This window comes from Hippopotamus amphibius, chromosome 11 (assembly GCF_030028045.1).
Source record: "Hippopotamus amphibius kiboko isolate mHipAmp2 chromosome 11, mHipAmp2.hap2, whole genome shotgun sequence".
NCBI lineage: Eukaryota > Metazoa > Chordata > Mammalia > Artiodactyla > Hippopotamidae > Hippopotamus > Hippopotamus amphibius.
In genome coordinates, this window is record NC_080196.1 from 15643238 (window position 1) to 15656831 (window position 13594).

At 36.7% G+C, this 13594-nt stretch overlaps 1 protein-coding gene across 14 annotated transcripts in view; it reads left to right on the top strand.

Annotated features, from left to right (window-relative positions):
• CDKAL1 (CDK5 regulatory subunit associated protein 1 like 1) overlaps positions 1–13594 on the top strand; it is a 623539-nt gene that overhangs the window by 11231 nt on the left and 598714 nt on the right. For 10 of the 14 annotated variants that reach the window (XM_057700490.1, XM_057700489.1, XM_057700498.1 and 7 more), the window contains 2 exons: positions 3137–3311; positions 4600–4712. In XM_057700490.1, coding sequence (XP_057556473.1) covers positions 3142–3311; positions 4600–4712 — 283 coding nt within the window. In that variant the 5' untranslated portion in view covers positions 3137–3141. The remainder of the gene's footprint in view (positions 1–3136; positions 3312–4599; positions 4713–13594) is intronic. The other 4 variants (XM_057700500.1, XM_057700493.1, XM_057700487.1 and 1 more) reach the window with 1 other exon arrangement.

The window sequence follows — 13594 nt, forward strand, 5'->3', positions numbered from 1 at the left end:
ACATCACCGGATATGGTCAGGGTACAGAACATTTCCATCACCATAAGGATCGTTCACATTGCCCTTTATACTCACATTCACTTTCTGCCCACTCCATCCTCTCCTTAATCCCTGGCAACTGCTATTTTGTCCTCCATTTCCATAATTTTGTTATTTCAATCTCAAGTGTGTTATATAAATGTAATCATACAGTATGTAACCTTTTGCAGTTGGCTCTGTTCACTGAGCATAATTCTCTGGAGATTCATCCAGGTTGTTACATGTGTCAATAGTTCTTTCCTTTCTGTTGCTGAGTAGTATTCCAGTTTACTTAACCATTCAGCCTGTTGAAGGGCATCTGGGTTGCTTTCAGTTTTCAGCTCCTGCAGGGAAAGCTGCTATAAATATTTATGTTTAGGTTTTTGTATCACTGTTCTAATTTTTCTTCTGGATAAATACCTAGAAGTACAGTTGCTGGGTTGCTTTGCAGTATCATGATTAGCTTAAGAAAATGCCAAACTGTTTTCCAGAACAGCTGTACTATTTTATATTCTCACCAAGACTGTATGAGTGATCCAGTTTCTCTGCATTCTTGACAGCATTTAGTATTGTTACTGTTTTTTATTTTAGTGACAGGTGTGTAGTGATATCTCATTGCGGTTTTAGGTTATATTTCTCTGATGGCTAGAAGTGTTGAATCTCTTTTCATGTGCTTATTTTCCCTCTGTATATCCTCTTAGGTGAAATGTCTCTTTTTGTTTTGTCTATTTTGTAATTGGCTTTTTTTCTTTTTTCTTATTTTTCTTTTTTCTTCTATTCTGAGTTCTAGATACTAGTCCTTTGTCAGGTATGTAGTTTGCAAATACTTTTGTTTCCCCAGTCTACAACTGGACATCTCATCTCTCAAAAGGTTTTTTTTTGTTTTGTTTTGTTTTTAAGATTTGTTTATTTTGGGCCGCATTGGGTCTTTATTGCTCTGCAGGGGCTTTCTCTAGTTGTGGCAAGTTGGGACTACGCTTCATTGCAGTGCACGGGCTTCTCTTGTTGTGGAGCATGGGCTCTAGGTGCTCAGGCTTCAGTAGTTGCAGCACGTGGGCTCAATAGTTGTGGCTCAGGGGCTCTAAAGCTCAGGCTCAGTAGTTGTGGTGCACAGGCTTAGTTGTTCCACGGCATGTGGGATCTTCCTAAACCAGGAATGGAACCTGTGTCCCCTGCATTGGCAGGCAGGTTCTTAACCACTGTGCCACCAAATAAGTCCCAAAAGGGTCTTTTGCAGAGTAAAAGTCTTTAATTTTGGTGATGTCTGGGCTTGCTAATTTTTCTTTTTATGGTTGGTGATTTTGGTGTCAGGTCTAAAAACAGTTCACTTAGTTCTAGATCCAGAAGACTTTCTCTTATGATTTTTTTCTAAAAGTTTATAGTTTTGTTTTACATTTTAGTCAGTGATCCATTTGAATTAATTTTTGTATAAGGTGTGAAACTTAGGTTGTTCATTTGTCTATAAATGTCCAGTTGCTTTAGCACTAACTGTTGAAATGGCTATCTTTCCTCCACTGAATTGTGTTTTGCATTTTTGTGTTTTTTTGGTGTGTGTGTGGAGTGGAATGGTTATTGTCTAAAAGTTTTCTGTCTTGCTAGGCTGCCACTTTTCTGGTTCTTTGGCAAGAGAACAGGCTTTTGTTTTGTTGAGGGCTTTTAGTGTCTGCACCTGTTGGCATTTCTGGGTTGCTGGCTTCTTCAGCTGCAAGTCTGGGATATTTTGTAGGAGGGAAAACAAAACCCAAGGAGGGTCCCTGGCTGGCCTGCCTTCTCTCCAGCTTTATAAGTGTCCTCATGTTTATTTTGTATATATGTCTGGAGTTCTAGTTGTATTTAGTGGGAGGGATAGGAAAAATATGTTTATTTCATCTTCCTGGAACCAGTGTCCACATTTTCTTTTCTTTTTTTTTTTAATATAACTTTTAATACAAATAAGTGTTTTGTTTTTTTTAAATATTTAAGAGTTTAAAAAAGTTTTGTTTTATTTATTTTATTTTATTTTAGGCTGCATTGGGTCTTTGTTGCTGCGCTCAGGCTTTCTCTAGTTGTGGAGAGCAGGGGCTGGGCTACTCTTTGTTTGGTGCGCAGGCTTCTCATCGCAGTGGCTTCTCTTGTTGCGGAGCACAGGCTTCAGGCACGTGGGCTTCAGTAGTTGTGCAGCATGTTGGCTCAGTAGTTGTGGCTCGTGGGCTCTAGAGCGCAGGCTTAGTAGTTGTGGCACACGGGCTTAGTTGCTCCATGGCATGTGGGATCTTCCTGGACCAGGGGTTGAACCTGTGTCCCCTGCATTGGCAGGCGGATTCCTAACCACTGTGCCACCAGGGAAGTCCCCACATTTTCATTTCTTTTTTTTTTTTTTGTGGCACACGGGCTTAGTTGCTCCGCGGCATGTGGGATCTTCCTGGAGCTGGGATCGAACCCATGACCTCTGCATTGGCAGGCGGATTCTTAACCACTGCGCCACCTAGGAAGCCCTTCATTTCTTAATTATAAAAATTTTGAACATTGAGGAAAGTAAAATTGGATAATAAACACCAACATATCTCTTTCCTAGATTTGAGTTGTAAATGTTTTCCCATGTCTTAATATATTTTTTATTGTTTTAAAGTAAATTATAGACATAATATTTTACCTCCACGTATTCAATATGCATCTGCAAAAAATAAGATTTTAAACATAAGGACAGTACTTTGTATCTAATGATTTATAGCAGTATCCAAATATTATGTAATACCCAGTTTATATTCTGATTTCCCTAGTTGTTCCCAAAATGTCTTACAAATGGTTGGACAAAGTAAGACCTGATCAAGAACATAAAGTGTGTTTATCTTTCAAGTCTCCTTTGATCTTGAACAATTCCTTTCCTGCTTTTTTCTCCATGACACTAATTTGTTGAAGAAATAGTTGCAGTTGAACCCTGGAGTGTCCCACTAGCAGTAAGATTTATCTGGTGTTTCTTGCACTTCTGCTATCTCCTGTATTGTCTGTAAACTTGAACTTAAAATCTAAAGGCTTTATTAGATTCAAGTTTGGCAAGACTATTTCATAGGTGATGTTAAACAGATTTTTGTGAGGGACACATATGCTTGAATCATCTATAATTTTTTTTATGTGATAGAGAAGATGCCTTCTGCATCCTGTGATACACTCCTGGATGACATAGAAGATATTGTGTCACAAGAAGATTCAAAGCCCCAAGATAGGCATTTTGCGAGAAAGCACGTTGTTCCAAAGGTGCGAAGGCGAAATACCCAAAAATATTTGCAAGAGGAAGATAGTCCACCAAGTGATAGGTAAGCTTTTTTTTTCTTTTTTTTTTCCGCAAGGGAGAGGCTGGCACTACTGTATATGATATACATAAATGTCTCTTTTTAAAAAATTTTTGAAATTTTGAGAGGAAATATGTAGGGTTTTTGTTTTTTGGAATGGTTTTAAATTTAGCAAGTCATTGATTGAAAAAAGAAAAAGATATCAAATTGCATGTTCCTTAAAGGCAGGGCCTAGGGCAGTATTTGGCACAAAGACAGCTCTCCCTCGCTCCCACCCTCCCCTGGCCGGATCTCTGATATTACAGTAGTTGGTGTATAATTGCTAGTTCCACATTAAAAATATTATTGGAATTCGTGATTCTTGTGAGGTAGTGGTGGTTTGGGCACTTGGTTTTTCTTAGAAAATTTACAAATACTTGTGGATCATCTAAAGGCATTGAACACACATTATTGTGCTGTTTATACTGTTGAATTAGGTCTCTGGTGAAATTCTAATACAACGTAGCCAGAAAGGATTACACAGTTACGTAATTTTAATATGCTTATATTTGTTTATCTAGTAAATTGTTGAGAGTTTTATTACACTTTATTTTGTTTGGAACATATTCATAAGATCCAGGGATTTCAAATTTGCTTATATTTTAATGACTGAAGTTTATTAAATTTGCCCTAAAAATTTTGTTAAGGTAATGTCTATTTAATTATTAATTATTAGGGCAACCAAGTTGAAAGTCCTTTTATTTCTTTGGTAAAGATATTACACTTTTAATTTTTTATTTATTTTTTATTATTTTTTGCTATAAAATATTACATTTTTTAGAACTCTTTATATATGGCATGCTTTTAATAATGCTCTAGGGTGACAGATTTTCATTTTGATTCAGTTATTTATATCTGTAGGTTATAAAATAAAAGATTGTAAATAGTATATAGTATTCTTTAGATGTGTTTAATTTTAATTTGCCATTGCTGCTGGAACCAATTTCTGTGCTATTGTTATTTGTACCTTTGCAGGAGTTGAACTTAGTGGTAGTATTTAAGTAGTATTGAATTTAAAATACAATTCAGAGAAAAGATAGTTTTTATATAGAGAGTCTTAACTTAGAATTCTGTGCTGTTATTTTATCTCAATTTTAGACTTTTGGTGTAACAAACAGCACATTATCTATTAAGTTGGTGCATTTAATGAATAGCTTGTGAGTGGATTGCAGTGAGTGAGTGTTTTCGCATAACGTGCCCAGAAATTACCTAGTGCTTTTTATTTTAAAAAATCCCTTAATGAGACTTTTTTTTTTTCTAAATTGATTAACAGCACTATTCCAGGCATACAGAAAATTTGGATACGAACATGGGGTTGTTCTCATAATAATTCAGATGGAGAATATATGGCTGGACAACTAGCTGCTTATGGATATAAAATTACAGGTAATGAGATCTGTAATGTATTTTATTGATTAAATTTTTCAGAGCTCGGTTTTTTAGAGACATCTATTCTGATTTCAGCAACTAAAGAATATTTTAGCATAACATAATGATGTTAAGGGAAAACAAAATGATAGCTGTTACAAAATATATGTTGTCTAGATAACTGTAGTTGACCTGTGAATAACATGGCTTTGAGCTATGTGGGTCCACTTACTGGGGGCCTTCTTCAGTACGTACACTGCTGTGTTCACAGTCCGTGGTTGGTTGCATCCTTGAATGTGGAGCCCTCGGATATGGAGGGCCAGCTGTGGCACTTGAGGATGTGCAGATTTCGGTCTCTGCCACCCCTGAACATCCTGAGGGATGACTCTGTGTATGTGTGCGCGTGTGTGCACGTGTGCGTGTGTATAATATTTAAAAAGAAACTAAATATTAAAAAAAATATTAAAAAACTTAAGAAAACTTATTTTGAAATAAGTTTGGGCTTATAGGAAAGTAGTAACATTAAGAGCTTGTATATGCCCTTTACCCAGTTCCCTTAAACTTAATATCTTACGTAATTATAGTATAATTAATAAATTGGGAAATCAGCGTTAGTACAATAGCATCATCTAAACTACAGATCTTGTTTGAATTTTGCCAAGTTTCCCATTGACATCCTTTTTATGTTCCAGGATCTAGGATCTCACCTTTTGTTTATTTGTGGTGTCTCCTTAGTCTCCTCCAATCTGTGGCAGTTGCTCAAATTTTTTCTTGTCTTTTATGACCTTGACACTTCTGAAAGTCGATTATTTTGTAGAATGTCCCTCACCTTGGATTTGTCGGATAGTTTCTCATGATTAAAATAAGGTAGTTATGCATTTTTGGCAAAAAGAGCACAAAAGTGATATTATATCCTTCTCAGTGCATCGTGTCGGGGAGGTGGGGTTCATGATGTTAGTACACTAACCCTTGTCCGCCAGATTTCTCCACAATAAAGTTGCTTTTGTTCTCATTGTAACTAATGACTATGCTGTGTTTCCTCAACCTCTTGCTTACTAATTTTAGTATTCGATAATTTGAGTATCTGTTGGTGGATCTTGTCTGCAATGGTGTTATTTGCTTAGTGGTGATTTTCTATTTTCTTCTTTTCTTCCACATGTGTTAATCAGAGTCTTCTGTAAGGAAGGGCTGTCCTTTCTCCCCCAGTTTGTTTATATCAGTATGGACTCATGGATATTTGTTTTGTTTTATAGGTATAGTTCAGAGCTTTCATTGGGGTTTTTTTTGCATTTTTTTATACATCTTTATTGGAGTATAATTGCTTTACAGTGTTGTGTTAGCTTCTGCTGTACAACAAAGTGAATCAGCCATATGTTTACATATGTCCCCATATCCCCTCCCTCTTGAGCTTTCCTCCCACTATCCCTATCCCACCCCTCTAGGTTGTCACAAAGCACCGAGCTGACCTCCCTGTGCTATGCAGCAGCATCCCACTGGCCATCCATTTTACATTGGGTAATGTATGTATGTCAGTGCTACTCTCTTACTACATCCCAGCTTCCCCCCCGCCCCGCCCCGCCCCCCCAGCCCCGTGTCCTCAAGTCCGTTCTCTACATCTGCATCTTTATTCCTGCCCTGCCACTAGATTCATCATTACCATTTTTCTAGATTCCATATATGTGTTAGCATACAGTATTTGTTTTTCTCTTTCTGACTTCACTATGTATGACAGACTCTAGATCCATCCACCTCACTGCAGATAACTCAGTTTCCTTCCTTTTTAAGAGCTATCATTATTTATTATTTATTTATTTATTTATCGGCTGTGTTGGGTGTTTGTTGCTGCACGAGGGCTTTCTCTAGTTGCAGGGAGTAGGGGCTACTCTTCGTTGTGGTGTGTGCACTTCTCAGTGCGATGGCTTCTCTTGTTGCAGAGCATGGGCTCTAGGCACACGGGCTTCAGTAGTTGCGGCATGTGGGCTCAGGTGTTGTTGCTCGCGGGCTCTAGAGTGCAGGCTCAGTAGCTGTGGCATAGGGGCTTAGTTGCTCCTCGACATGTGGGATCTTCCTGGACCAGGGCTTGAACCCGTGTCCCCTGCATTGGCAGGCTGATTCTTAACCACTGCGCCACCAGGGAAGTCCCTATCATTATTTATTTTGTTGCTTGTATTGTTCCAACTTTGGCCGTAGCACCTTGTTTAGGCTGGCTCTTGTGTCTTTCAAACATATCTCTGTTCCTTTTTGAGCACTTCCTTATTTTCTGACACCTCAAAATGTTCTAATCTTGTATTTCCCCTTCCCCAGCCTCGGAAGCAACCATCTTTCCAAGGAATTTCTTAATCCTTTTATTAGGAGAATAGTGTTTAGAACCAGACCAGAGATCTGGGCACTAGATATGCTCATTGCCATCGTAAAGTGCTTCTGGGTCTTCTCAGTGGACAGAGTTAGGAAATATGTGTGTATACCAACTGGCACATACACATCTGTATCTGTTTCTGTTGTATGTATATTAAATGGGAATATAATTTGAACGCTTTGTGGCAGGCCATGACCCAATGCTTTATTTGTATTATCATGCTTAGTCTTTGTGATATAAAGACATATTAGCATCCCTACCTTTATAGGTGAGAATGGAGAGGTTGTTTCTTATTTTAAATCACATGAGCAGTAAAGTCTGTTGCTGCGAAACACTGCTCTTGACCACTAGTCTATATTGCATAGCAAATTGCCTTAGCATGTAGAATTGGCTGGTCCTAGCTTCAAGGTGGATTGAGGAGTGCGGCAGGTTGGAAAGTTATTCTTTTCATAGCCTTGTTTCCTTCAGTAAGTAAATGATCATATGTCATTAACTCTGTTTTTGATAACTCATTCTTTAGACAGCAAAATCAATCTTAAAACAGGTAAAAAAAAAAACTCAATCTGCTTTTAGAATCCCTTTTCTGTGTTCATTAGTAATTTTTGTATAGTTTAGCCTGGACTTGCCTGGACATTCTGATGGTGCATTTGAAAATTAAGAAAATAGCCTTTAAGGTAATTTCCTGAAATAGTAAAAAAAAAATTCAAAGCTTGACTTATCCTAGGTAATATTAAATATCCAACATATTTTAATTTGTTTTAGTCCATTAGCAGTTTTTTAATCTTAGTACTCTTCTATGTAAAATAACAGTTTTGATGTGTTTACACAATAATATTAAGCTTTGTTATGTATACCTAATTTTGACTTACTAGGGAACAGTAAAAAGGGAAAATTAAGAAACCAATTACTTGAATATGAAATTTATTTTTCTTTATTAATATAGTATATTACTTTTATGTCCTGTTATACTTCTGTGTTTGTATTGATTTTATATACTGTTGATTTGACCCACTGCAGAAATTTATAATGTTTTTAATTCTGGTCTGGCTGGCATGCAGTAGATTATAGGATCACTTTTCTTGTCTAGGTACTGTAGGCCCAGAAAATATAAACATTAACTTCCATAAAACATTTAATAAGGAAATCTCTACAGATCTTTTATTTAGGTTAGATATATGAATGATTTCTGGATACCTTTGCCAGTGGTCTTTCTTGTTATTGTGAAATAATGGGAGTTTATAAACATTATTATTGCCTAATAGTTTTAAATATTTTATTAATCAAATGTAGACCTAAAATATTTTCATTTAACTCTGTAATTGATAAGAATGAGATATACAATAGATTATGTATAATGTACACAGAGGCTGTTGAAAACAGTATAGAGAGAAATGCAGAATTCTGTTACCAATGGTAGATATTTTTACTATTTGGGGAAGAAAGAGAGATTATGTAGGTATATTCTTGAAATTGCTGCTTCTAACTGTGTGAATCTAGGAATATAATTACTCCATAGTAAGACCTCACAGAGGCTTACTCAGAGTAGTAAGCACTTGTTCGTTCCCTCTTTCAAATCCTTTTTATTTTGAGGAGAAGGGTGGTTTATAACTTATAATGCCTGCTTCCTTCTCATTTCAAAGAATGAAACCTGCTGAGTAGAAATGATGCCATTCCCTAAAACTCAGATACCTGTTTGTATTATAGAATTAAATTATTATTGTGGAAAGCAATCAAACTGTACTTGTAGGTACAGTAGCTTTTTAAAAAAGAGATTTGAACACATACATTTCATGAGTGTATTCTTCAAGTGAGCAGTTTTTATAGACTACCCCCCCCCCCCCCCAAATAATGCTGCCTTTGGTTATTGTTTTGGATTACTTCTTTTGGAATGTTGGTAAATTATTTTCATTGTCCTCATTGGTGGCAGAGCTTTATATCCTGAGAATATATTTAGTGTTAGAATGGTCACAGGTCGTTTGAGGCCAGATCTGATGAACAAAGTATTATGATATGATATTGAACAATGCTGTCTTAGTTAAAAATAAGGCATTTTTTGTTTATCTTAACTGATTTTGAAAACTGTTCTAAAAGAGTTTCAAAAAATGTTTACAGCAGTGATTCTTATACTTTTTGGATATCTTCAGAATGTCACAACTCTTATACAGTTTCAGCAAAGAACTCATAACCATTGCCTAGCTCAGTGACCACACCTTTTTCCACCTGCTTTAGGGACAGTCCTCATTTACATAAAGATAGGGATATGTGGAGAGAGCTATGTTACATTTAGTATGTAGTCACATGTGCTGTGAGTACGTAGTATTGCCTTTTGGTTAGTGGAAAAAAGTCCATCACAAGACTGTTGAATGAGGTTCTAGTTCATAAACACATGATAATAATATGTGTTATATACGCGAAATATTTGTGATAAGCTTACCTAAGTCAGAATAGAGCGTTTGGCTTGGGTGCCCACAGGTTCAGAGAAATCATTTTAAAATTGCTGGGCTGCTGCAGTTCTTGTTAGTTTCTTTATATATTTGTAAATACTTTATTCATTCAGCAAAAGTTCTCGGTATGTGATGTGTGTTACAGGGTGTAGTGCTAGGAGGTGTAAAGACGTGAAAATGCACTAAATGTGGATTCCAGCATACAAGAGAATTATTGTGTTCTGGCAGAGGAAAAGCCTTCATATTGTATGCTAAATCTGAGACATTATTTTAGTAAATGGTCAAGCTCTTTTAGTGTATTCTTTCATGTTTTTTTGATAATACAGGGGAAGTAGGTAGAACCTGCTTTTATTGAAAGTGTTTTTTACATTAGAAATGCTTGATGTTAGTGTCAAGTCAGAATATAAAGTCTGTTAGGTAAAAGCCAAGGGAAGCTGAATAAACTGTGGACTTTAGCGAATAGTAATGTATCAATATTAGTCACTAATTATAACAAATGTACCATCTTAATGTAGGATATTAATAACAGGAGAAACTGGGTGCAGGTTATATGGGAACTCTGTAACATGCTCTTATTTTTTCTGTAAATCTAAAATTCCTAAAAAATAAAGTTACTAAAAAAAGGAAAAAAAGTATAAAGTCTTATGTTTGAATTAAGAAAAGTAATATCTCTTTATTGCTGTAGAAACAAACACTGGTTTATTTGGTAAAGGTCATAATATTATGATTAAATGCCTAAAGTGTAAGCATATTTTTTGGACATGGCCATTTAATTTGAAATAGTTTTAAATTTTAAAACAGGTCAGTGGGGTATATGAAATTGATATATGGAAATCTTTAAGTTGTACATTCAAGAACCACACTTGTGCACAGCAGAATTTCAAGGACATTAAAGCTATGCTTCTGTGTTTGGACTTGGGTTTTTGGAAATCATACTTCTTGTACGTAATTAAAGTATGAGTGCATATAAAGTTTCTTAAAAAAAAACAACTTTGCCTGCTTTCTTATCTGTGTTAAGAACTGGTGGCCATGACATTTCACACTAATATCTTGAGTTTACCTACATAATAAAAGATATTAAGATGAGTAAATTAAGTCTACTGAAAGCAGTAGACTTCAACATCTTCAAAATACAACTAAATGAAAAATGTAAGGTGTATTCTTCTCTTATGTGATACTTTATTATTTATTGGCTGTGTTGGGTCTTTGTTGCTACATGTGGAGTTTCTCTAGTTGTGGCGAGTGGGGGCTACTGTTTGTTGTGGAGCCTGGGCTCTAGGCGTGTGGGCTTCAGTAGTTGTGGCACATGGGCTCAATAGTTGTGGCACACGGGCTTAGTTGCTCCTCGGCATGTGGGATCTTCCTGGAGCAGGGAACGAACCAGTGTCCCCTGCATTGGCAGGCAGATTCTTAAACCACTGTGCCACCTAGGACGTCCTCTTAAGTGATACGTTATTTTGTGCCTGCTGGTTTAAAGGTAAATCAGGATTTTTGTACACATTTCCAGGGAAGGGAGCTGAACTGGTTAAAAGCTTACTGTATGCTAGGCATTTCATATAGGTTATAAGGATCAAGTGAGATAACTTTGGCATGAAATTACTTCATATTTTAAGACAAGATTGAGTCTAAGAAGGAAGACATATAACCTACACAACTTCAGCCAACTAATCTGTGCTAGAGCTGATATTGAGACATATCTGTCTGTCCCCACAGCCTCTGATCTTTGCATTATGCTGTGTGGTCTCTCAGAGTTGATATTTTAAAGGCAGTCCAGTATGGAACTTTAATAATATTAATGGCTTTTATTAGAGTAGTTTTTTTTTTTTTTTAATTTATTTATTGGCTGTGTTGGGTCTTCTTTGCTGCACATGGGCTTTCTCTAGTTGCTGAGAGCGGGGGCTACTCTTCATTGTGGTGTGCGGGCTCTTCATTGTAGTGGCTTCTCTTGTTGCGGAGCACAGGCTCTACGCATGTAGGCTTCAATACTTGTGGCACATGGGCTCAGTAGTTGTGGTGCACAGGCTTAGTTGGTCCGCGGCATGTGGAATCTTCCCAGAGCAGGGCTCCAACCCGTGTCCCCTGCATTGGCAGGGGGATTCTTAACCACTGCGCCACCTAGGAAGTCCTGCCCTTCATGTTTGAAATTTCTTCTGTTAGTAGTCTTTTATATGTGATCCTTAACGAAGCTATTCTTTTCTTTTGGAGGAGTAGAGGGGGATTCATATCATAGGAGTCGATACTGCAGGAATATGCTCAACTTATTAATTTTCGCACTGAGTTAGGAGTTGGAAGTAAGCTGTTTCTTTAGTTACAGACAGCAGTGTCAGCTGAGAGCTTCCTGGTCCGTTCCCACCTCTTTAATCATAAATTGACATCATCTCCCAGTGGAACATATCTAATAACATCTATTTGAGTTTTGTATTCTTCTTGAACCTCCAATGGAATTCAGTGAAAGAATCATCAACCATCTTAGTGCAGGGCTTTTAACTTGCCTTCCATACGTACCTCTTTAGTTCAGCCTTCCTGCTCCTTTACCATCACCGTGATTATTTGCATGTGTATAGTGTCTTACAGTTTGTAAAACACTCATATCTGTTGCTAAGTTTACATAGCTTTGAGATAAAGACAGAACAAAGACTTTGTTAACCTGGGCTTTGAAAAAGTTATTTAAAAATATCCTGATGTTTAGGTTCCTGACTTAAATTATATATATTAGTAATTAGTATTTACAATGAGGGGTTTAGTTATGTGCTGAGTAGAACATTTTCTTAATGTAATGCAGAGTTTCCCTGCAGAAATTCTTTATTCTCTAGCCAAAGGTGATTCTTTTATCTGAAAGTTTTGAAGTCCATCTGGAATTGTAGTGAAAATAAATTCTGTTGTGATCATTTGCAGAGTGCCTGTAATGCAAAGGGTGACCATCAGCTTATAGGTGTAGTTGAGTCTTAGCATTATTCTGAAGCCCAGAAGTTAAACATAGAAGGGGTTATATAAAGGGAGGCAAAGCCTTTCCTACACTAAAATAGGAACTATATCTGTTGACCTGTGAAATGTCCTCAAGTGGGCATTTCAGGCTAATAAAAGCTTTTACATTTATACGTATCCTATGTCCTAGAAAACTATAACCTTAAGATAATTATTTAAAAGTACTTTCTTAACTTCTGAGTCTTTTACTTTCACTTTCCCTCCCTTGTTACTGTGGGAGTATTATATTAGGTTGTTTGCATAAACTAGTAAGGATATTCTTCATAAGTCAATATTTTTCTGGTTACTTTTTGCCACTATTATATCACCTGAAAAGTTGAGAATTTTATTAAAAGCTGGTCTTGTATGAGGAGTTGATGGCACAGGGGTAGTAGAAGTAGACATTTTTTTCAGGGTGTGACTTCCAGCAAAATAAAAGTGATGTACCAGTTGTATCAGGGATGACAATTGTATTGGATCACTGAGCTGTATTCTTTCTATGAAGTCTCTGCAACAGACCCAGCTTTAAAGGATAGAAGTCTTAAAGAGGTTTGGAAGCTTCCCTACTTTTAATCTGCCCAGACAGAAAAAAACAAAACAACTCACAATGTTAGGATTTGGAGGTAGAAAGTAATTGGAGATCTCTAAATATAAAATGAGACCTCTAGGCACACAGCGTTGCAATATGTATAATAAACAAGCGGGGTTGAAACAGTGGAACTAGATGGTTTCTTTTTGATCAGACCTTCTGTTCTAGGTGGCTGAAATTTTGGAATCCTATCTTGGGGAATTCTGCAGTGGCTAGCCTGAACCAGAAAAAGTCCTTTTGTGATCTCAGAAGGAATTGAGTCAAGATTTGCTCTTTAGCCATATCTCCCTATTGTTGAGGAAAGTTGATTGGGAATGGTGACAAAGTAAAAGATGCGTTGGTTGAAGCTGTGGAAAGTGAGAAGCTATTTAAAAGGGTTAAAGTATGATTTTTAAAGTGGAGATTGCAGAGAACAGATTTGATTTCCTGAATAAAAACCAAAGCCTGAAATGAAAGTCAGTGTAAGAGAATTAATTAGGGTTGTGTGTGTGTGTATTAATGAAAGACTCCATCATTTTGAAGGATGTGGACAAATGTAATTGAGAAA